At 39.3% G+C, this 21,525-nt stretch overlaps 1 protein-coding gene across 4 annotated transcripts in view; it reads right to left on the reverse strand.

Moving 5' to 3' along the window:
• Positions 1–3,157: 3,157 nt before the first annotated feature.
• LOC134844049 (fatty acyl-CoA reductase 1-like) overlaps positions 3,158–21,525 on the reverse strand; it is a 31,925-nt gene continuing 13,557 nt past the window's right edge. For all 4 annotated transcript variants that reach the window (XM_063860511.1, XM_063860510.1, XM_063860509.1 and 1 more), the window contains 8 exons: positions 13,235–13,407; positions 12,723–12,902; positions 11,866–12,094; positions 10,794–10,912; positions 7,799–8,056; positions 6,464–6,553; positions 5,642–5,932; positions 3,158–3,423 (listed from right to left, as the gene is read on the reverse strand). In XM_063860511.1, the coding sequence (XP_063716581.1) occupies positions 3,246–3,423; positions 5,642–5,932; positions 6,464–6,553; positions 7,799–8,056; positions 10,794–10,912; positions 11,866–12,094; positions 12,723–12,902; positions 13,235–13,407 (1,518 nt within the window). In that variant the 3' untranslated portion in view covers positions 3,158–3,245. The remainder of the gene's footprint in view (positions 3,424–5,641; positions 5,933–6,463; positions 6,554–7,798; positions 8,057–10,793; positions 10,913–11,865; positions 12,095–12,722; positions 12,903–13,234; positions 13,408–21,525) is intronic.

Below are 21,525 nucleotides of genomic sequence, written 5' to 3' on the forward strand. Positions count from 1 at the left end.
TTTTTTTACTAGATTAAAAAAAAGAAGCTTGCCATCCCTCATAACTTTTTAGCACGTGAATTTAAGACCAGACTTGTTTAATTTTTATGTAGTTAAAGTAACTCCACATATGTTAGCAGAGCGATCAACGTGCCTTATTTAGCCGAGAGGACTGATGAAAATTGCAAAAATTACTCTCCATTAAGTCTGCTTTGCAAAAACTGATACGGAGGTTGGCGGAACTGCTGAGCTGAAGTCAGAGACTAAAGAACAAACGGGCAACACATTTAAGCTACTTAAACTAAGGCCATGCTTTGTTGGAGAAATGAAGAGAGTCAACACGCGTGAAGAGTCAACACGCGTGGAGAAAGTAGATAAGTAACCATTAAATGGTAGTCCAAGTACTTACTTAAATAATTGTCATTTCTGAATCAAAAATAAAATCGAAACCAAAAACCTTAACAGAAAAAAAAATAAAAGTATCTCAAAATACTGAAAGGAATTAATTTTAAACTAATTTCATTTGCAATTACAGTTGTATGATTTTGATTGGTAAAAACATTTAAGTATGTTTTATACCAGGTTTTTCACTTTTTCTTTGATCATTTTTTTGGAAACATCTTTGAAAAAAAATCTGATCCTGATGATGCACAAAAATTGCACAAATGTAACACCAGCAATATAATTTTCTTATCAAAAACATTTAATTGGCAGTAGACTTCCTAACGGACTTTTTTATGAACAGTGATTCAATTTATTCAACCATTGGCTACAATTCAAACAATCAAAAATTGAGTTGAATACTTCGCTCACAATTCAATCAATAATCACTCCAATTTAATAATTTTGCTCAAAAAAGTGGCCAGTTTTTTATTTTATTACATTTGGGTCATGGTACAAAAGAGACTTCATTTTATAAAATAACGTTAAACTCTACTTGAGTGAATAAAAAAATGGAAGGGTGAAGAAAATTGGAGCTTTATTTTTATAAAAGTACAACTACAGGTAAAAATAATTCGTTTTCGCGTCAACTGAATTTTTTGAGAAAAAAACTTTCTATTTAAAAAAGCAGAACTTAGCAATGAAACTGCAACAGAAAAACTTTGGAATTATCGAGCTACATATCGAAGGAATTGGTGGGAAAACTCAAAAAGTATTCGTGAAAATAATAGTTATTCAGACACAAACGTTACTTTGTCCTATTCAGCAAGTCAGGAAGGCTGGGATATTGTCGAGTAATAATTCGCGCTAGTGAAAAAAAAAGGTTTGTCAACGAAAATCTAGAATCAGAAAAATTCAGTCGTTGGGCTGTGCTTACATCATATTAAGTTTCAGCTCTCTAAACATGCCCAAAAATTAATTTAACGACTATTAATTTTGTTTTCAGTATCATTATGATTCTCATCATCAAACTTTGCATTTGGTCTACAACGTACCAGTATATAGATAAATGAACGATAAACGAACACACAAAAAAGTAAACTCGTTGCTATCGTAAGCCACTGAGTAAGAACTTGTTATCGTAAGAGCACACTAATAGTTTACTTTTTGAGAATATAAACAAATTGCATGTTTTCAGCACTTTTGAAAACGTGTTTTTCTTTTTTAGATCATATCCGCCAAGGAAAGTCTCTTTCAACCGTCCTCACTATATCATCACCTATCGTAGGAAACCTTTCACATTTTGCGGTTTGCCTCTTTTTCCTTCCTCGCACTGCATTTTTCACGATACCACAACGTTCAAGTTCAGCTATAATTCTGCGTCTAGCGTCTGACTTATTCTAGCATGTTTCATGATACCACTTCAAACATCCCACACAATCCTCCTTTTGACCTGTAGGTCGCTATGTATATCTCGCTTTTGACTCTAGGTCCTTTTTTGCGTTCAAGGCACATTTTCATACAATTATTACAAAAAAATCACGAAACAAGCTGTAACTAGAATCCTGAATTTTGTAGTCGCCGGTGAACTCAAGACGGGCAAGGAAACTTAAAAGTAGTTGAATGTATATAATACAACGGAGGCATTATACTCAAAATAACAGAAGCAGCGTCTTTAAGCGTATAAAACGGCGATAGTTTTAACAAAATTCCACAAAAGATGATCCCAAACAACTAACATTTTTTCAAACCAAATAATAGCAAGAAAACAAGCTTTATGTTTAACATGTTGTTCAAGTAAGCGTTTACTGATAAGAGCACAAACTACTTTGTGTGACTAAGGCTTTCTTGAAAGTGTTTCTATCAATTTCAGAACTTTAGGCAAAGTTGTACAACATTTTTTTAAATGAACTTATTATCAATCCAAAAACCAAGAATTTTGTGTTTTCAGCGATCTTATAGTTAGCGACACAATCTTCACAGCCAAAAAAAATCTGCTGTTTTATCTTGGTTAAGAACAAATCGCCATTTGTAGCAAAATTAGTCCGGCGAGTCATCATGGCAGATAAAATGAGTCGGCGATATTAACGAAAAACTGCCATCGGCATGATCTATATTTGCTGTCGAAACTTTTAAATGTACTTTAAAATCTGATTTGGTTCGGGAGGCATAAACCGACTCGGGTGTTTTGGTTGTGGTTTTTAAGAAACGCCGGTAGTGGTTGAACGATAATCCCAAAACATTTTTGTTTATGGAGTCTTCTGCGCCAATATATACTCGAGGTATCGCGACCTAAAAATGCCGTTTTTTGATAAAACTTTTCGAAAAAATCTCAAAAACATTATTTTTGGCCTGTTTCTTTCAAAAATTTTCCTGCGGCTGAAAATTTGGTTGAATTAAGCTCTTCATAGTGTACGGCAGACTTGAGAAATATTAAATTTGTTTGGCCTAAAAACGTGGTCGACAAAATTTATGCTTTTTTTTCAAAATCCAAAACCCTACGTTCAAGAAAACATTGGTATCATCTTTTCTTGATTCTAACTATGTCTGGAAACAAAAGCGTTAGAGCGGTTTCAAAAAATCCACACATTTTTGTGCAATTCGGCCAACGCCCAAGTTGCGCGCAATTTTGCTTATTTTGAAATTTATTTCTTAATTTGGTTGATTGAAGCTCAATCGTGATGTTGTCGATACTGTTTGTTAAATCTGCATGAATTTCTCAAACTTTATTAACAGATCATCAAATTCAGGGGTGGAAAAAGAGTAAAAAAAACAAATAATTATAGTTATGGCTTGTTTTCAATTGGCTGAAAATTACTTAAATATGAATATTAAATCAAACTTAATCCGAAATAATTTAGCTTATTTGGTTTTGTTGGTTGTGATTACAAAATCTTCGATTTGGAATATTGAATCATCTTCTCAACTCGTTTCAGAGCGGCGCCGATGTCACTGGACTGAATGTATCTGGCTACTCTGATGAATAGTTTTACAATCAAGTGGGTTAATTTGGCAGCTACCAGACCAGCAAATGATCCCAACAGGTAGTTAATTAGCTTCAACCTAAACAGAACAGGAGTGGAATTCAACCGCACTCGGAATTTGAAATGGCTGCTTCATCTGTAAACCCAGTGGCGCAAGCAGGCTTTTTTAGATGGGCGAGACTATTCTCCGAGGTCTTCCAAAAAACTGCAAACACCGTTTTCGGGCACTTTTGGATTGTTTTGATTTAAGAAAAGCATTTAGAGAAATGTCCCCTTAACTCCGCTACTGACTTCAACACCACAAAGAAACCTGAATTGTGGGGTGACAACTTGTAAAAATGAAAAATATGATGCGAATAGAGTACTTTGAGTGTAGCCAAGATTCATTCTAAATTAATCATATTACCAAAGAAAAAATGAATTGAAACTTTAATTTGTGTAACTAACAGCATACAATTGCAATCCCGCTTAACAAACGTACCCGCATTGGAGTTCCATGAAAAAAAATCAATTATAATTGAGTGTCCTTGTCAGTGTCAACAAAAGTGAAAACAAATCGATTATAATGAATTCAAAATGGATTATAATATTACTATTTTTCGAGGCAACAAAATCCTTTTTCATACATTATATTCAATTTTTTTTTCAATTTTATGGACACTGACAATGAAACCAAAATATAATCGATTTTTTTTCTCTTTACTGAGATAACGAATTTCAACACACAGAAAGTCTTTTCTACGTTTTAAACTAAAGTTGGTTACGTTGGTTACTTGTTGTTCAATTTATTTTTTTTCTGACTAACTTTAACATTTTTGTTACTTTTTATGTTACTCAAAAACTGAATTTTGTTCCTCTCAACAATTTTGTTAAATTATTAGAAATATTGGTGGGGGGGGGGGGGGGTAAAGTTGGAGGTGGAATAATCCGCCTTCCGTTACCACCCCCCCCCCCTCTTTCCCAGCGTTTGCCCATTTACATCAACGCCACCCCCCCCCCCCCCCCAGGGAGTTGGCCTCAGTGAGCGGTGGGTTCAGGTGGGGTGTTGATCTGGTGGGGGAGGGGGTTCAGGTGGGTAAGGGGGGTTCAGTGGGGGGGGGGGGGAGACGGGTTCAGGTGGGGGAGCAAAGGGGCAAACGTTAGGGTAGGGGGGACTTAACGGAATCTTTTTGCAAATTGAGTTTAGGTTTAGAAATGGGTTAGGCCGTACAATCGCTTTGCAAAGTTTCCGCATAACTCACTTGATAATTGCAGAAATTCAAAATTTTACACGACGCGCGAAACAAAAATAAAGTTGAAAAAAAACCATTTAAATATGTTTTCCTACTTATTATAAAATCCATTATAATGGATTCCAAATGAATTATAATGCATTTTATTTTAGCGAAAAAATGGATTTAAATCCATTTTTAGTCCAATTTTGTTGTCTGAGCGTACCATGGGAAACGATTATATTTACAACTTTATAGACCACGAAAATGCATTATAATTGATTCGTTTTCACTTTTCTTAAATGCGGGTAAGAACAATTTTACTTGCGCGTTTGTAAGAAATGCATAGTTTATACACAATTGTTTTTCAGAACTATTACACGGCTGGGGAGGGCATTCTACGGTAGGTCACTCAGGGGGGAGATCGCACGGTTGATTCAGTATTTTTTCGAAAACTTTTTTTGCCAAATTAGCGCTAAATGAAATATTCAAAATTAGTTTTCTTTATCATTTAATCAAGTTTCTTATCTTAAAAGTCTTTAAGCAAAAAAAAAAATTTGACGAGAAATTTTTGACGAGAAACCCATACTGAACAGTTTCTTCAACTCTGACGAGAAACACTTAATTCTACTCAAAATATCTGGCCAGTTTTTGTTGGGAACGTGTACTCGCTTGATATTAGATTAAATCTTTAAAAATTCAAACCAGTTTTTCTGAACACTGGGACGTTTTGAAAATTTTTTAATGTCGTTTGAATCAAGACTAAAAGGGCTTTAAGGTTATATATTACTCGAACCATTCTGATGATCGATTGATTTGGGAACCTGATTTTGCGGGGAAAACAAAAAAAAACTAAAACACACTCGAATACAAAGTTCCTCCCCATTTTTCATCAACTCCCCACAAAAACCTTTACATCTAGTTGATCAAAAATGGCGGTGGTAAAAAAGCGCCAAGGGAAGGAAAACTTTTGAGGGGGTTAGATGATTAAAATCTATTAAACTGGAGATCTGTGGGATAGGGGGGGGGGTGTAAAAAGCATCTCACTGGATATGAAGTAATTTGTTCTTGTTACGTGTTCCTTACTTCTGCATTCTGCTCCTCGCTTGCTGCATCTTACTCATGTCATCTTTCATCACGAACTTCTTGGTTCCGATGCAGTACAACTCCACGTATTTTTCCCAGTCCAGACCCTGCATCGAAATGTTCCACTGATGCGCCCAGTTCTGCTTCGAGACATCTCCTCTGGATCTCCGGAACTTCTCCAGCATCAAGTCCAGGTCGTGGAGGTTCTTGACCTCCCAGGTCCAGTAGTGAGAAGTGAAGAATTCGAGCGACTCAAGAGACCGATGCAGCTTCACGTACATTGCACATACCCTGATTTAATTAATCAGCCGGTTACCATAATATTTATCCTTTTTTTTTCTTCATTTTTTTTGTTTTCTTTCATTTTTCAGGTCTTTTCTGATATGCGGACCAAAATTACTAAAAAGTTGACAGAGCTAATGAGTTTGGCTTCAGATTTCCTTTTATATTAATTTATATCATCCAATCAGATTCGAGAACAAGCATTAGGATAATGATCAATTAAGCAATATAGCAAAAAAAAATAATTTTTGGCCGTATAACAGAAAAGACCCTATTTTTCAAAATTCACGTAAAAACTTCCACGGGCCGATTTTGGGATTTCGCAAAGACAAAATTTCATGCAAATTTTCTCGACCGTTTTTTAGAGTTTGACCAAATTGATTTCCTGAGCTATTATCAAAAAGTTTAAAGACTTTGTTTAGCTGAACTTTTATGGTTCGTCGGCAGGAACTTCGCTTGAAAAAGCGTCCGCCACGCCACGCACGTTTGAAAAATGACATAGAGGTTTTCAAATCGTCTACAATTTAATTTCCTGCTTACTTTGGTTTCTGTCCCGTGCATCTCAGAAGGAGGTCGAGAAGGACTGCCACAGAGTTGTGACACAGAGCAGTTTGAATCCGGTTCTTCAGTCTGAAAAACAAGATGACTCTTAATTATAATCTGCGGCAGAAGTTAATTGAGCAAAATTGCCTATAAACCATCATTGCTTGTTTTCTAAGCAATTTTGTGATTCTAAGCATCAAAAATCGAAGCATTTTTTAAATTCTAGGCAAAAAAATCTAGGCATGTTTTGTATTCCAAGCATTGAAAATCCATTTTGGAGTTCTGCTTAGTCCTATCACATTAATGGGGACATCGGTTCGAATTTGGATGCAGATATTGAATAGAGGATATAGGGAAGGGGTCGGGTTACGGACGCTTTTTCCCTCTTCTTACGGTCCCCCTTTTTACTGGGGACATCGGTTCGAATTTGGATGCAGATATTGAATAGAGGATATAGGGAAGGGGTCGGGTTACGGACGCTTTTTCCCTCTTCTTACGGTCCCCCTTTTCTGGTATCTTTTTTTCTGGCAGATACCCTGAAAAATTTATAGATGCGCCTTTAGCGCCAATATGTACTCTTTCTGACTAAATCGAGGAAACAATTTTGACTAACTCGAGGAAACTTTGTAGAGGTCATGAGTGTAAATAAAGTCCTGTTATTCCTGATTTGAACTTTTAAAAAAAATCAAAAAGTTGTCTCTGTATCAAGAAAAACGTGTTTGAATATTTTCGATTTTCAGACAATTTAAACGAAATTTATTCAGAGCCTGGAATCCACAAAAATTATTCTACTAACGTTTTTTTAACTATAGTTATTTTTCTTTTCTAGAAGAAAAAAGCAATTGCCGGAAAAGAGCCAATGAGCGCAGGCAAACAGAAAAAGTATTGACTAAATCTTTTTTCGAAAAAATCTCAACTTTCAAATTTCAAAAAACAAAAGAGATATTCCTTAGAGTTCTTTGAATTTCGAGAACAGTTTTTGGTTGACAATTTTGTAGCTAAAATTAACTCACAACAATTTGAAAAAAAATCTAACAAAGGAAATGAACTGAATTTGAAATGAAATCAAAAAATCGAAAAAAACATTTGAGCCTGAACAAACTGAGAATTTTTTTGAAAAAACAAAAAAAATCGCATATCGTACTACGTTCATCGATTCTTAAAAGCATTTAAAAAATTTAGACAAAAATTTTTTTATTCAAAACAACAAATTTTTTCTTTTTCAAAAAAAATGAAAAATTGTGTAGTTGAATGCTTTTCATGAATCAATTTGGTTGGATCATTCTTCACTACCTGAACGGCAACCGGTTATCCTTGTTATTAATAACTAACTGGTTGTCTGTGACTCGCATCCTCGGGTACCTCACAGCCTTCGCATATGGATGAGCACAGTAGTACTTCTCAATGAGTCTGGGAACTCTGTCCCACACCAGTGGCTTGTCAATGTGCCCCGACTCACAGTTGATCACGAAGTTTTCATCTGCTGTAGTTTTATCTGTCGTTGTTTCGGTGGCATAGTTTGGGTCGCTAGGATATGATGAGTCGTCGGCAGTTTTTCTAGGGCTCGTTTTGCTCGCAGAAGACTCAAGGCTAAAATTGTAAAAAGCAATGAATCTGTATACATTTGCTTTCGCAGCAAAAAATTGAATTTTTTTATGCAGATGCCTAGAGTGTAGTAATAAGTGCTTTCAAGTGCATAAGTAATACATAATTAATTTGCATTCGAGACGTATCTAGAATTTTATGAAGGAGGGGGTAGCTGATGTTTTAAAACAGAACATTTGTCGCTTTTTTTTATCGACCAAATATTTTTTCAAAGCTCTCCTGAAGCGTCAAAAAACTCAAGCGGTACTAATTTTTTTCTACGCCAAATGCGATGTAAAATTGAGTAAAAACAATCATAATAGTAACAAATAATCAAACTAATCACAATAATTTTTGAGTGACGCGCAAAATTTTATCGCTTTTTTTAAATTGACTTAATAATTTTTCTGAGCGCCAAAAAATGGATGAAGACTAATTTTTCTGGTCCACATGCCACTTAAGATTGAGTAAAAATAAGCATATATGCAAACAGATACACCTGGGAGAACTTCAAATGCATTTAGCCTATCTAGTGACGCCTCGAGATCAACGACATATAAAAATCAAATTTTGCACGCTTCACACAGCTTATCATTGAACTAAGTTTCATCAACGTGTTAAAAAAAATTTCTTCAGAAAAAAAAACACAAACACGTGTTTGTTCTACTGTTTTTATAAAGGCACAAAAGCCGTGAAACCCTTTTTCTAAAAACCGAATTCAAAGAAGAAAGGCATATACCATTTTGCTTCTCATTTTCAGTGTTTTTACAATAAAGACTCTCAGATATTTTCTTAAAAAATGAAAGGGTTATGTTAGTGTGAAGACTTAATTGGCCGATGCTAGGGCTCTGAATTTTTCTCTTGGCTGGTGTTCTGTTTGGCTCTTCTCTTGATCTCTAGTTAATTCAGCAGATCGTGGGAACAGAATGTTAATACTTCTTCAATGGATACAAAAAGGATACAAAAAAATTACAGAGCCCTTAATGAGCTAATTACTTTTAAACTACTCCTTTAACCAAGCTCACATTTAGCACCGTTAGGCCACCGCCGCGTTTAGTCGCTCGTCAATCACTCATCAACTTCAACGAACCAATTCGCTCAAGTAACAAATTCAAATCATTTCTAAATTTGGGTTCGAATCATTTAACATTTAGCCTTGCTTCAAGCGATAGTGTCATCCACGGACCGACTATCTTTCTCGGCTTGCTTAATTGTTTACTTTAACTAAGAACCAACTATCCACTTATTTCGCAATAAGTGTTCTGACTAAGAGCAGGCTCTCCGGTACGCCAAGTTCTTAAGTTCTTACACCTAATTTTGGTTAAAGCCACGTCATTCCCTATCAGACCTATCATCTGCTCAACTCACTTCTCCGAATATCATCTACAATTCCATCCCTCCCCGTTTCGGTCGACCATTTCAGTTTCTTTTATATATTTCGTCAAATTGATTACATACAGGTAAGCGGTATATGTCGCAATTTGACCCGAACAAACAAATGTCATACGATCCTAATTCCTGACCTCCGTGAATTGTAGCCCCGGATTTCAACTCAACCTCCAGACCTAAGTTTAATCAGTGAGCCTCCCAAGGTCTTTTTTAAATTAACACGTAAAGATTTCCGTCCTTCCGGAGTGGGGGAAGACCTTCCGCATCGGATTAGTTTGGCAAAATTGTAGGTTCATTCCTGATGAATCTATAAATATCTAATTGAGCTGACAGAAATTATCAAATCTCTAAACAGCTAGCAAAAATGTCTTGTGTTTCGCATAAATCACTTATCAAACTCATGTTAAATCTCAGTTAAAACCAAAAACAAAAACCCAAAAAAGTCTGATAACCTTATTTTCATAGACTTTTCTTCCAATTTTTCTTTAAAATTTTTGAAAAAATTTTAATGAAATAGCTTTAATGAAAAAAGTTGCAAGTTATATTTCACAAAACGCATTTGTAATTGAAATTGAAGCGCAGAAAAGGTAAACATTTTTTTTTATATATAGAAAACTAAATACTTTTTTCCTAAAGCTTATGCAACGGGATCTTAAGATGCAATTTTAATACTTAAAAGACTGTTTGACAAAAAAACCACTTTTCTCATTTTGTGTTTTTTGAAAAAAAACTTAAGCAAAAAAATTTTTTTTTGATCGACCCCAATTTTGGCTTAATTTAAGGTTCATTCTTATTTAAACTCGAATAACGTAAGACTAAAAATTACAAAAGACCTAAAATTTCTTGATTATTATCTTTAGATCCACTTCATTATCTTCTACCTGTAGACCCTCTTCATCATTGAATTATCGAGTTTTTATTTTTGCCCACTATCCACCCGCCGTGGATCAAAACCCGAGTTAATGATACCAAATTGTTAATTTTATGTTGATTTTTTCGACCCAATAGTCATGATGTTTGAAAAAGTCCATAAAAACACAAAAAAAAACGAGAGCAACTATCTCGTGTTTGTTAAATCTTGCTCTCGTGTGTTTAGTTGAGCTCAGATACTCTCGTGTTTTATTATGTTTTCACTTGAAATACGAAACACAGGAGCATTGTTACTGTGAAAACACGTGAACATTTTTGAGAGTGTAATTTGGACTGGACTACTGTACTACGATTAACTGACTGACTAATTAATATTAGGCTCTAGTTTCAAGGCATGTAAAACAGTAGAGTCGCCATTTCTACAAATTGTCAAGTGTTCGAAAAAGTTCAAAAAACACTGTTTTCAAAAGTGATCACGTCTCACATTCTCATGGCTCTGAACCATGGCGCTGCAATGATGACGTCAGAGACTATGTCCACTGGCACTAAGTTCGCTATTGCATCTGGATTGGCCATCATCGTCCGCAGCAGACCCATGCCGCACTAAATAAAAGGGTGGTTTAAAAACCAGCCGAAGAATAAACCAGCTACCATATAAACCCACCGAAAATACGTAATTGCAATTAAATAAATATGAAAAAATCATGTAACTCATTGAAACGTCATAAATATGACGTAAATTTTTGGCTGGGTTATATAGTTTTTGGGTAGATATACTTTTTGGGTTGGATCATTTTGCGTTGATGTTTACTTTATTTACACTCGAAAAAGAGTCTGAGGCTAGTTTTTCTGTTCGAAATTTGAGCAAAAGTTAGATCAAATGCTGTCAACACAAGTTCATATAATTATTGTGAAAGTTCACTGCTAGTAAAAACACCATTTTAGAAAAAAAAAATGTCTTCATTGGATGTATGACATAATTTTCATAAAAGATTTCAGGATTTTTCGACGTATGGGTGGTTTTTAGAAGCGTTTTGCTGACATCCATTTAGGTCTGTCAACTTAATTTTTTTGAGATCTCTCGAAGTTCTCTTGATGCTGCAGCCATGTGTTAGCGAAAAAAAAGCCATTTTAGAACATTTCGATGATAAAGCTTGTCAGCATAACCTTCGTAACAGAAGGGTAAATAGCACTAAGAATAAATTTGAGAACAGTTCATCGAAACATCGTTGAAAAAAACTGGTAACAGGTTCAGGGGAGGGAAAACTGTCGTCGATAAATATTTTTGCTCCGGATGGAAGCATGAGTTGAATCTCAAGAGAATCTAAAACTGACAAGGCTCCCCCCTCCCCCCCAACACCCCATACGTCATATAATCACCAGTTATATGGTGTAACGACTGGTTTTATAATGTTCATTATGAAGACCAAATATATTTGTTATGACATGGGTAGTCGGCATGCCAATTTTTGTAACAATCTGACAATGAGATCAGAAAGATTACTTTTTAAAATTTGCAGGTGGGAGGAGGGGGGTTAGGAAAAAGAGCCACTGACCGCAACGAACAAGCCCGAAGCACCACTGTAGTTGTCAATCCAGCCCTTGAAAGGTTCCTTCCACGTCGCGCCCACAATCGTCGGCCGGACTATGACGTAAGGCAGTTCGCGCATTTTGTTCTCTTCCACGAGTAAGTTTTCGGCCAGCTGTTTTGTGAATGTGTACGTGTTCGGCTTATTTCCCATCAGCACTGGCGTCATCAACTCTAAAGCTTTGTCTGGAACCCAGCTGAAACGTAAACGCTCCCATATTACTATGAAGACCCTATTTTGACTAAAAAATTTGCGTCGCAAGAAAAAAAATCAAAGTCCGTTTTCGGGCAATTTAGGAAATTTTTGGACAAAAAATTTTTTAAAAAAATTGGGTTTTTTTGGCTCGCGCTCCCCTTCAAAATTAGTATATACTGGTGCCCAAGGCGCACGTAACTGATCAGTTTCGTTAGCGTCTATCTGGCAAGAATTTTTTTTTGTCAGTATGGTTTGTGTGCAGTTAGTTAAAAGGTTATCATCCAAGTCCCCATACTGACCAAGTGAAGATTCGCCACCATACTAACTATTTTATGACGAAGTTAGTTAACGCTGCGTGTATCATATTCGAATCTGATCAGTTGAAAGTTCCAATTCAGAACCAAACTAACATCCACCCCTGCATCGCTTTGAAGTGATGGATGTTAACTTGATGCCAGATTGCCATAATGGCCTTACTATGGCCTTGGTATGGCCTTACTATGAACTATGGCCTTGATATGGCCTTGGTATGGCCTTAATATGGACTATAGCCTTGCTATGGCCTTGATATGGCCTCACTATGGTCTTGCTATGGCCTTACTATGACCTTGGTATGGCCTACTACTAACTCGACTGCCTCGATGACCTTGTGAGGGTTGAACTGGGACTGGTACACATATTCCCTGATGTAGCTGAGGTCACAGTTGGAATAAGCAGTGGACACGTGAACAAGTGTCTTCAGATTGGGAAACTTCCGACTCAGTCTGATGACCTTCAGGGTGCCAAGAGTGTTCACGGTCAGCGCTGTTCTGGACAAAAAATGATTTCCGGCTGTGATTAAAAACACGATTGTCAAAAACTGGTTATGTTCTAGAAAAAGTTGAGGTCAGTCTTCCATGAAAAGTAAATCTGAGATTCAACAATTTATCACAGAAACAAAAAATTGTAGGTTGGCCTTCGTGTTATTGGCCGCAAACTAGGTTTACGCAAAGCTTTCGGCTTGAAGAACCTAAATTTTGTTGGATAGTGTTTAGATATAGCAATGAAAAAAAAATTGTTTTCATTTTCTTATTTTGTCAGCTCTTGAAAGGGCATATTTTATATTCTACATATCTGGGATTTTCAAATGCTAGTAATATACCTGAGCGCCTCGTTGAACTTGATTGTGGCTGCAGAGTGAATGACGACACTGATGTTAGACTGAGACAAGAGGTACTCGTTCTCGGATGAGATGCCCAGATTGGGTTCTGCCATGTCCCCACAGATAGGAAACACCTTCTCAAGACACACCTCAGTGCCCAACTCCTTCTTCACCTGAAGTTGTATGCTTTGATTGAAGTTGTATGAAGTTGGATCAAGTAAACAATACCCCCTCCCCTCCATCCCCCCTTCCCCCTTCCCCTCCCACCAAAGTAAACCAAGTTAGGAATTTCCTCGTATCCACTTTTCTCGCAATGAGATTTCATTTTGTTGTAATTAATCTGAATTTACAGTGAATGGAATCTAAAACGCAAATGATTTATTATGAATCTTATTATTTAATTTGCAAAAAAACTGCTTAGCTCTGCATGTAAAACAATCAATTTGGAGACCGAATGTAAAAATTTGCCAACGACGAGAACTTAGACACTTTGGAAAGCAACAAGGTCTGGCATGCAGGTGGGACACTTAAGGCATGTCCATGTTATTTTATCAAAACTTAACTCTTCATGCTGTTGTTAACGATCAAACTGCTCTTTTATTTTTTTTATTTTTCAAAACAAATGTGAAGAGCAACACATCCGGGACTTCAGACAATTGAAAGAAATGAACCAAGGATTTGAGCCCTAACAGATTGTGGTAAATTTTGAGAAGGCTTCAATTACCGCTTTTCCGAAGGTATCCAATGGAGTACCTATAACAGGTTGCTTTTTCCATTTCGCTCAGGCCAATTGGCGCAAAATTCAAGAGAACGGATTAGCACCAGTGTATCGAGAAGATAAAGAACACTGCTGCTTTGATAGAAATACCTGAGCTCGACTTTGAAATCGGCATGACTGCTTTATGCTCTGAAACTTCCGAAAAAAGTGCACATTATTGGATTACGTCCGTTATTTCAAATCAACTTGGATTGGAACTTTCCTCCGAGGACGCAGAGGGGTCGGGCAATTCCCTATTTCACTCTGGAATTAGTTCGAAAACGCAAAAAATGGAAGACATAAAACCAACTATTTGTTTTAGGGATGGCATAGGGCCTTCCAGATGGGGATGGGGTGTGCTCACCCTACCATTCACAAATTTATCCAATTCCTGAGAAAAAAGCAAAGTCTGAGAAGAAGTTGGCAAGAATAACTGCCGGAGAAAGTGCCGCCAAGGTGGCTATATGCGGAAAAAACCCAGCAAGAATAGTTGAAATCCTTAAACAATATAGCAACACTAAATTTCCTCAAGCAACTTGAGGGCTGTGACGCGCCAATCTCCACACTTCGTAATAAAATCGGTTTTCAAACACTTGAATTATAACGAGTACTTTATCGGGAAAATAACGATATTTTTAACAAGCTTTTTTATTGTTATCGGTAACATCGGTAACATCGGACCACAATAAAACTGCATAACTCAAAGCAAGCTGCAAAAATGGCCAGTATTTGTCCTTGAGACAAATTGCTCTTTTTAAAGGTCAGCCTTAACCAAGGCTGAACCAAATTAGAGCGAAAATACGGTTAAAATGGGTTTTGGGGGACCGAACCTGGTTACGGAGCATCCCATCAAGTTCGGTGCACATTCGAGTTCTAGAAAGGAAATGACCTAGTCGGGATTCGAACCGGTGCCGAATCCGCCGGGACGCACCATGTATACGCTTGGCTACTGTCCCTGTATGCATTTACTTTTATATGCATTTATACTATTGTTTTATATTTGCGCTGCAACATCCTCCACCCCTAAACAAGGAAGAACGGGAGCGAGCTTTACGGTCGGGCGAGTCAGTTCGCTTGTAACGGTCTTTATGTCGGCGGATCGGGAGCATCCGTCTTTGCCGTAGTGTAGTTTAGCAATACGGGCGAGTGGGTAATGCCCACGTGGGCTGTCGGGTTCGACTACCCAAACCAAGTGGCCGGTTTTCAGTGTGACATCCGAATCATTATGCCACTATGCTCTCTTGTTGAGAGATGGTACATATTCACGCAGCCAGCGTGACCAAACTGCGTTAGCGTACGATTGTGCTCTGGCGTAACGCTTTTTATAATCAAAGTTATCTTCGAAACTTAACGACGGGAAGCTAGCTGCGCTGTGACCGAGAATGAAGTGATTCGGGGTGAGTGCCTCTAGGTCGTGCGGATCGGAACTGACCGGAGTGATCGGTCTTGCGTTAAGTAATTGTTCAACTAGGCAGAGCGTTGTTCCTAGAACTTCCTCAGTTAATCTCCTGCTGCCTAATATGTCGTACAACACTCGCTTAACACTTCTCACTAGCCGCTCCCAGGCGCCACCGTGATGAGGGGCACTGGGCGGGTTAAACTTCCACTTAATGCCTTTGTGGACGAAAACGGCCGGGGCGACTTTGTTCCAATTTTGGACACAGGATAGGAGCTCCTTTTGAGCACCAACAAAATCCGTGCCATTGTCAGAAAGAATGGTTTTGGGGGTACCTCGCCTTGCAATAAATCGCTCTACGCCCATGACGCAGGAACTAGTATCGAGAGATGGAACCAACTCGATGTGAACTGCTCGAGTCGTGAGGCAGGTAAATAGGAAACCCCATCTCTTTTCGGTACTTCGGCGTATCGGCACTTGAAACGGGCCAAAGTAATCAACACCTGTGTTGGAGAAGGGAGGCTGCTTGTAACCCAGTCTTTCAATCGGTAGGTCAGACATAATGGGCACAACTGTTTTTGCTTTGCGCTTACGGCATTTTATGCAAGTATTTTCGATGTTCCCAAGTAACCAGCGCAACTTCAGAACAATGTATTTCAACTGAACTACAGCACGCATGTAATCCAACCCCTGATGTGCATGTTGAAAGTGCGTATGCCTAATCAACATATGAGCAACTCGGTGTCGACCATCCAGTATTATTGGATGTTTGCTATCAAAGTCGGTATCAACAAGACGGCTGATACGTCCAGTTGAACGCAGGATGCCAGCTGGGCCGATGAACGGAGAATATTTAGCAATCCGACTTTTCTTTGTTATCAGTTTATCGGACTGAAGTATTTTCCCTTCGGCAGGAAATGATTCGGACTGAGCGAGATAAATGAGCTTCTGCTCGGCAATATCTAACTCGGACGGGTCGGTTATTTCAAGCGTTTTTGTACGGAAGTGTTTATGCGATGGTAGCACACGAAGCATAAATGCTAAAACACGTTTGTACTTTACAATTGAGCTGAATTTATCCCAATTTTTAAACAGACGGATCGACGGCGCTTTCTCAGATGAAGCATCAACAACAAACGTAGATGCAGTCTCAAGGCATGTATCAATGTCACAGAGTGGGCCTTTTAATTGGATCTTTTTGATGACATCAGTGTTCGGCTTGAATGGCCAATCACATGTCCTCAATATACTAGGGCCTCTAACCCAGCTTCTATCCTTGAGGGCTTCCGAAGAAATCCCTCGTGTGCCGGTATCAGCTGGGTTATCACCACTGAGTACATGATTCCATTGATCAATGGTGGTTGACTCCAAGATTTCACCAGTGCGGTTTCCAACAAACACAGGAAGTTTGTTGCACGAGTTAAGCCACTGGAGAACGGTGGTAGAATCAGTCCACATGAATACATTGCTTACTTTGAAAGTAAGCGCTTTCAAAATCTCTTCTTTGAGTCGAGTCGCAAGCAGAGCAGCCTGAAGCTCTAACTTGGGAATGGAGAGCATCTTCATAGGCGCTACACGGGCTTTCCCAAATACAAAAGCTAACTCGGTCTTTTGCGATTTAGCAAGTCGGGCTCGGAGAAACGATACGGCGCAAAAAACGTCCTGCGAACTATCACCGAACGTGTGAAGTTCACAGCGGTCGAACGGTTCGGTAAAGTAGCTACGAGGTATCGTCAGAGTACCTAATAGTGGAAGTCCTGAGTGCCAATCTAGAAATTGTTGTTTAATTTCCTCTGGGAGATCATCATCCCACTTTTGACCACTGATTCTCCATATGTCTTTTAGTAAAAGGAGCGCTTTCACAGTATATGGAGCTACCAGTCCTATTGGATCAAAAACTGAGGAAACAAAACTCAACACGGAACGTTGAGTAATTGCTTTATCTAGTGGTCGATCAACACCTCTACTTACTACTAGGGTATCTTTTACATGATCCCACCTGAGACCAAGAACATGCGACGATTGGTCTGGACTCTTACAAATATCCTTAACTGACGGGTTGGACTCACGGTTGTCCGGATTAAGAGCGGTTGTAACTTCGGGTACATTGCTAACAAACTTTGTCAGGTTAAACCCACCTAATTTGAGCATTGCGACTAAGTCTTTACTTAGGCTAAGAGCGTCAGCGGTATTTTCGAACGAGTCAAGATAGTCGTCCATGTAAAACTTCTGGACAACGGCTGAAGCGGCTTCGGGGTATTCAGCTTGATTATCAGAAGCAGTTTTTTGTAGCGCGAAATTCGCACAAGTTGGCGAATCACGAGCGCCAAAAATATGACGGGTGTATTGGTGAACCACCACACTTGAAGTGGGGTCCTCCCGCCACAAAAAACGGAGAGACGGTTGATCTCGCGCAAGTACTCCAACTTGTAAGAACATACCTTCTATGTCCGCTGAGACGGCGTACTTGTGTTGACGGAACCTCAACAGTACAAAAATAAGATTTTGAAGGAGATCCGGGCCAACCAAGAGAGATCTATTTAAGGAAGTGCCATGAAATTTGGATGCTCCATTGAGGACACGGCGCACCTTGCCGGGTTTGTTCGGGTTCAAAACCGGATGGTGTGGAAGATACCACTCACGTTCGGCTCGTGAGCTGGGATCGTGCGGGTTGACGGTTATGACATATCCTTTACTTATATCTTCTCTGATTGTTTCGGTATACTTCTCGCGAAGTAACGGATCTTTATCTAATCTTTTCTCTAACGACTTTAATTGGGCTAATGAAGAATAATAAATGTTAGGTAAGCTAACATCATTATCACTCCACAGCATCGGTACAGTGTAACGCTCACCATCGTGAATGGTTTCAGTTTTTAGGATCGACAAAGCACGCTTGTCTGCGGCGGAACGGGCATCTACTTGCTTGAACGCACCATACGACTCTAACTCATACCAAGTTTTGATTTGGTCGGTCAGAGAAATATCGTCCGTAACGCAGTTAAAGGAAGAAGAATTTAAGGACGAACGATCAGGAGACGGACCACTAATGACCCAACCTATCGGAAGTCGGACGGCGCACGGTGAGTCAAGTTCATCTCCGAAGACATGTTCGAGGGGTCTTATCGCATGATAGAAGTCCTGTCCTATAACTATCTCAATCTCTTTGTAATTATACGCAGTCGTTTTTAACGGGGCTAGTTGCGGGTATTTGACCTGCAATTCGGAAACGTTTATAACATCGGGTCCTATATACATGTTGTGCTTAACGAAAGCGACAAACGAAAACGAAAATTCACTTTCATTGGGCTTTGCGGAAACTTTCAAGTGAACTCGTTGAGTTTTAGATACCTTGGCTGAGTTAAAACCATCGGTCGAAACATTTACGGGCGTGCCAACTAATTTCAGACGTTCAACGAGTGCCGCGGAAACCCAAGAATGAGTGGAACCGGTGTCACAAAGTGCTAGTGCATTCGATTTTTCCGAACCAGAGGACACATCTACCAACGCAACGGGAAGAATACCTTTTGCAGTTCCCTCACAAGGTTTAACACAATCTGCGTTATTTGCAGAAGTAGTGTTTGTATTAGTTTGAGTCGATGGTGATCGGTCGGCCTCTTTGGGCGGGAAAACTTTCTCGGCTCCATGAAGAAGCACATTGTGAGTGCTCTCACAGTCCTGTTTTGGGCATTTTCTTGCCTTTTGGCACTTTCGGAAGGTATGGTTGCCTTGTAAACAAGAAAAACAGAGTTTTTGTTCTTCTACATATTTAGCCCTTTGTGTTGCGTTTTTCTCTTTGAACACGGAACAGTTCCAGAGTGCATGCTGCCCTTTGCATAGCGAGCATGGAGGAAACCTCGTCTTTTCTCTACTTTTCTCATCCTTAGAACTTACCTTAGTGTTACCTGCAAGCACTTTTGTAACTACTTATTGTTTAACTGGCTGCTCGACTTTGACTAAAGATTTCAATCGCTCATGGCCTTCTGCCTTATTCTTAAGCCAATCGTTGAAGTCTAGCAATGTTAATCGCTGCCAATGTTGTCTAACAGTATGCATGGACCATGCCTCTTTTAGATTTGGAGGAAGCTTACTGACGGCTTGATTTAATAGGTTTACACTTTTCAAGTCGTCATTGAACGACAAAGACCTAAAAACAGCTACGAGCCCAGAAATCACCGCAGAAAAACTTATAACATGGTCAGAGTTGTGCATCTTCAATGCGGGAAAATTCTTCAATTTATCCAAATGTGCACCAACTACAACATGAGGTTGCCCAAACTTTCTCTGGAGAGTTGCTAGAGCATCCTTATACAACACTCCACTGTAGCCGTATTCCGCAATTGCACTCTTGGCTTTGTCTTTAACGTGTGTTTTCAGATATTTGAGTTTTTCATCATCAGTTAGCATAGCCGAATCAACTGTTGCTTGGAACTGCCCGAACCATTCATACCAGTTAAGTGGTTCTCCATCAAACACTTCCAAGTTCAACTCCGGTAGACGGTCTTTGCGGCTATGCAGAATGATATCTGCTAACTCTCCCGCCGAGATGGGTTGTTCGCTATTAGGCACGTAAGACGGGCCCGTAGTGAGCGCAGGATATGTAGGTGGATAACCTTGATGCGCTGTTTCAACAACTGGATGAGTTTGCGGCTGGGTGTAATACACAGTCCCAAAACTTGTATAAGGAACTACGGTGTTTGGTGGAACAACAGGAGTTGTCACTGAGAAAACGTTTGAGGGCGGTGCGCAGTATTGAGGAACTGGCATCGTTTGCGCAGTCGCGGCAGGTCTCCACAAACTGCTATACGGGTTATAGTGTTCACTTGAGAAACTTGTTGGGTTGCTTGGAACATTTATAGGTTGATGGGATGGCGCTGCAGGCGCCTGATATCCAGTTGAAACGGGGCCGGAATGTGGCTGACTGACCGGAAGCAAAGAGGGAATAGGAACGGTTGACGGGACAAATGGTTGAATAATCGGAAGCGAAATGGGAATCGGAACGGTTAATGGAGGAACAAAAGGTTGACTCGCCGGAAGCGAAACTAGATTAGTAACGGTCGACACAGAAGGCGGTGCCACATTAATGGTGGGATTACCAAAGGGCATTGAAGCGGGAATGCTACCACTTGCTTGTGGTATCAGATTGTGATTTTGCGAAACTTCAGCATGAGGTGTTGAAGCTAAGTGTGGAGTAACAAAGTTTGAGCTGGAGGCAACGAACTGTGGTAAACTAGATGGGTTCTCGATTGAGTGCAATGACAGACGCGATTGGACCAAACTTGATCTCTGAGCCTGAATTCGATTCCTATTGTGGCCTCCCGGTTCACTGTATGTGGTTTGACCAGCGTTGACGACGGCACCCCCGCTGACGACGGCACCAACCCCTTGCAAAACATCAGTAGCAATCAAAGTGGAACTCTCGACTACTGGATGACTTTGCTCTGAGCTTGCAACAACTTCGGCCTGCTCTTGCTCAGTGACAACGTTTTCTACCCATTGTTCAGTACGTTGTGGGTCAACATGTGTTACGCTAGCATTTCCTATCTTCTCACTTGCTGCAGAAAGCTCTTCTTCCAACTCGAATTCCTTTAACTCAATTTCAGCCAGTTTCTTGCGGTGTACCTCAGCTAGTTCTTCCAACTCTAAATTACCTTGCTGTTCTTTTATTTTATTTTGCTGCGCTTTCAACTTCAATGACACCTTTGCTTGTCTCTCAAGTTCCTCCTGCTGCTTCTTCAAAACCAACAAATCTCGCCTCTTCTCAGTTGATGTTTTTGACTGCGCGACGGTATAGCGACTGGATTTATGCGAACTTGATTTATGATGTCGACTACTGTACCGCGACACCTTAGAGCGCGCATCTGCTTCATGTGAATCTTGTGGTTGTGTTGTTACGATCGTACTTAACGATTCTGCAACATTGTCAAGCTCTGTTTCCTCAGGTTCAACGTTTAAGCCAGCTTTACATGATGCAGCCTTCTGTAAAACTGTATCGTTTCTTGATGTAACCGTATGAAGCCACATATCCTGCGCTGGTATCAATTTATCAGGATCAACACTTTTAGAAGCTAACTTAATCAATTCCTCATTTATTTCAACTGCAGTCTCTATCAGGCTCTTGCAATTCTGAATCTGAGT

Source organism: Symsagittifera roscoffensis, chromosome 4, assembly GCF_963678635.1.
Source record: "Symsagittifera roscoffensis chromosome 4, txSymRosc1.1, whole genome shotgun sequence".
NCBI classification, from domain to species: Eukaryota; Metazoa; Xenacoelomorpha; order Acoela; family Convolutidae; genus Symsagittifera; species Symsagittifera roscoffensis.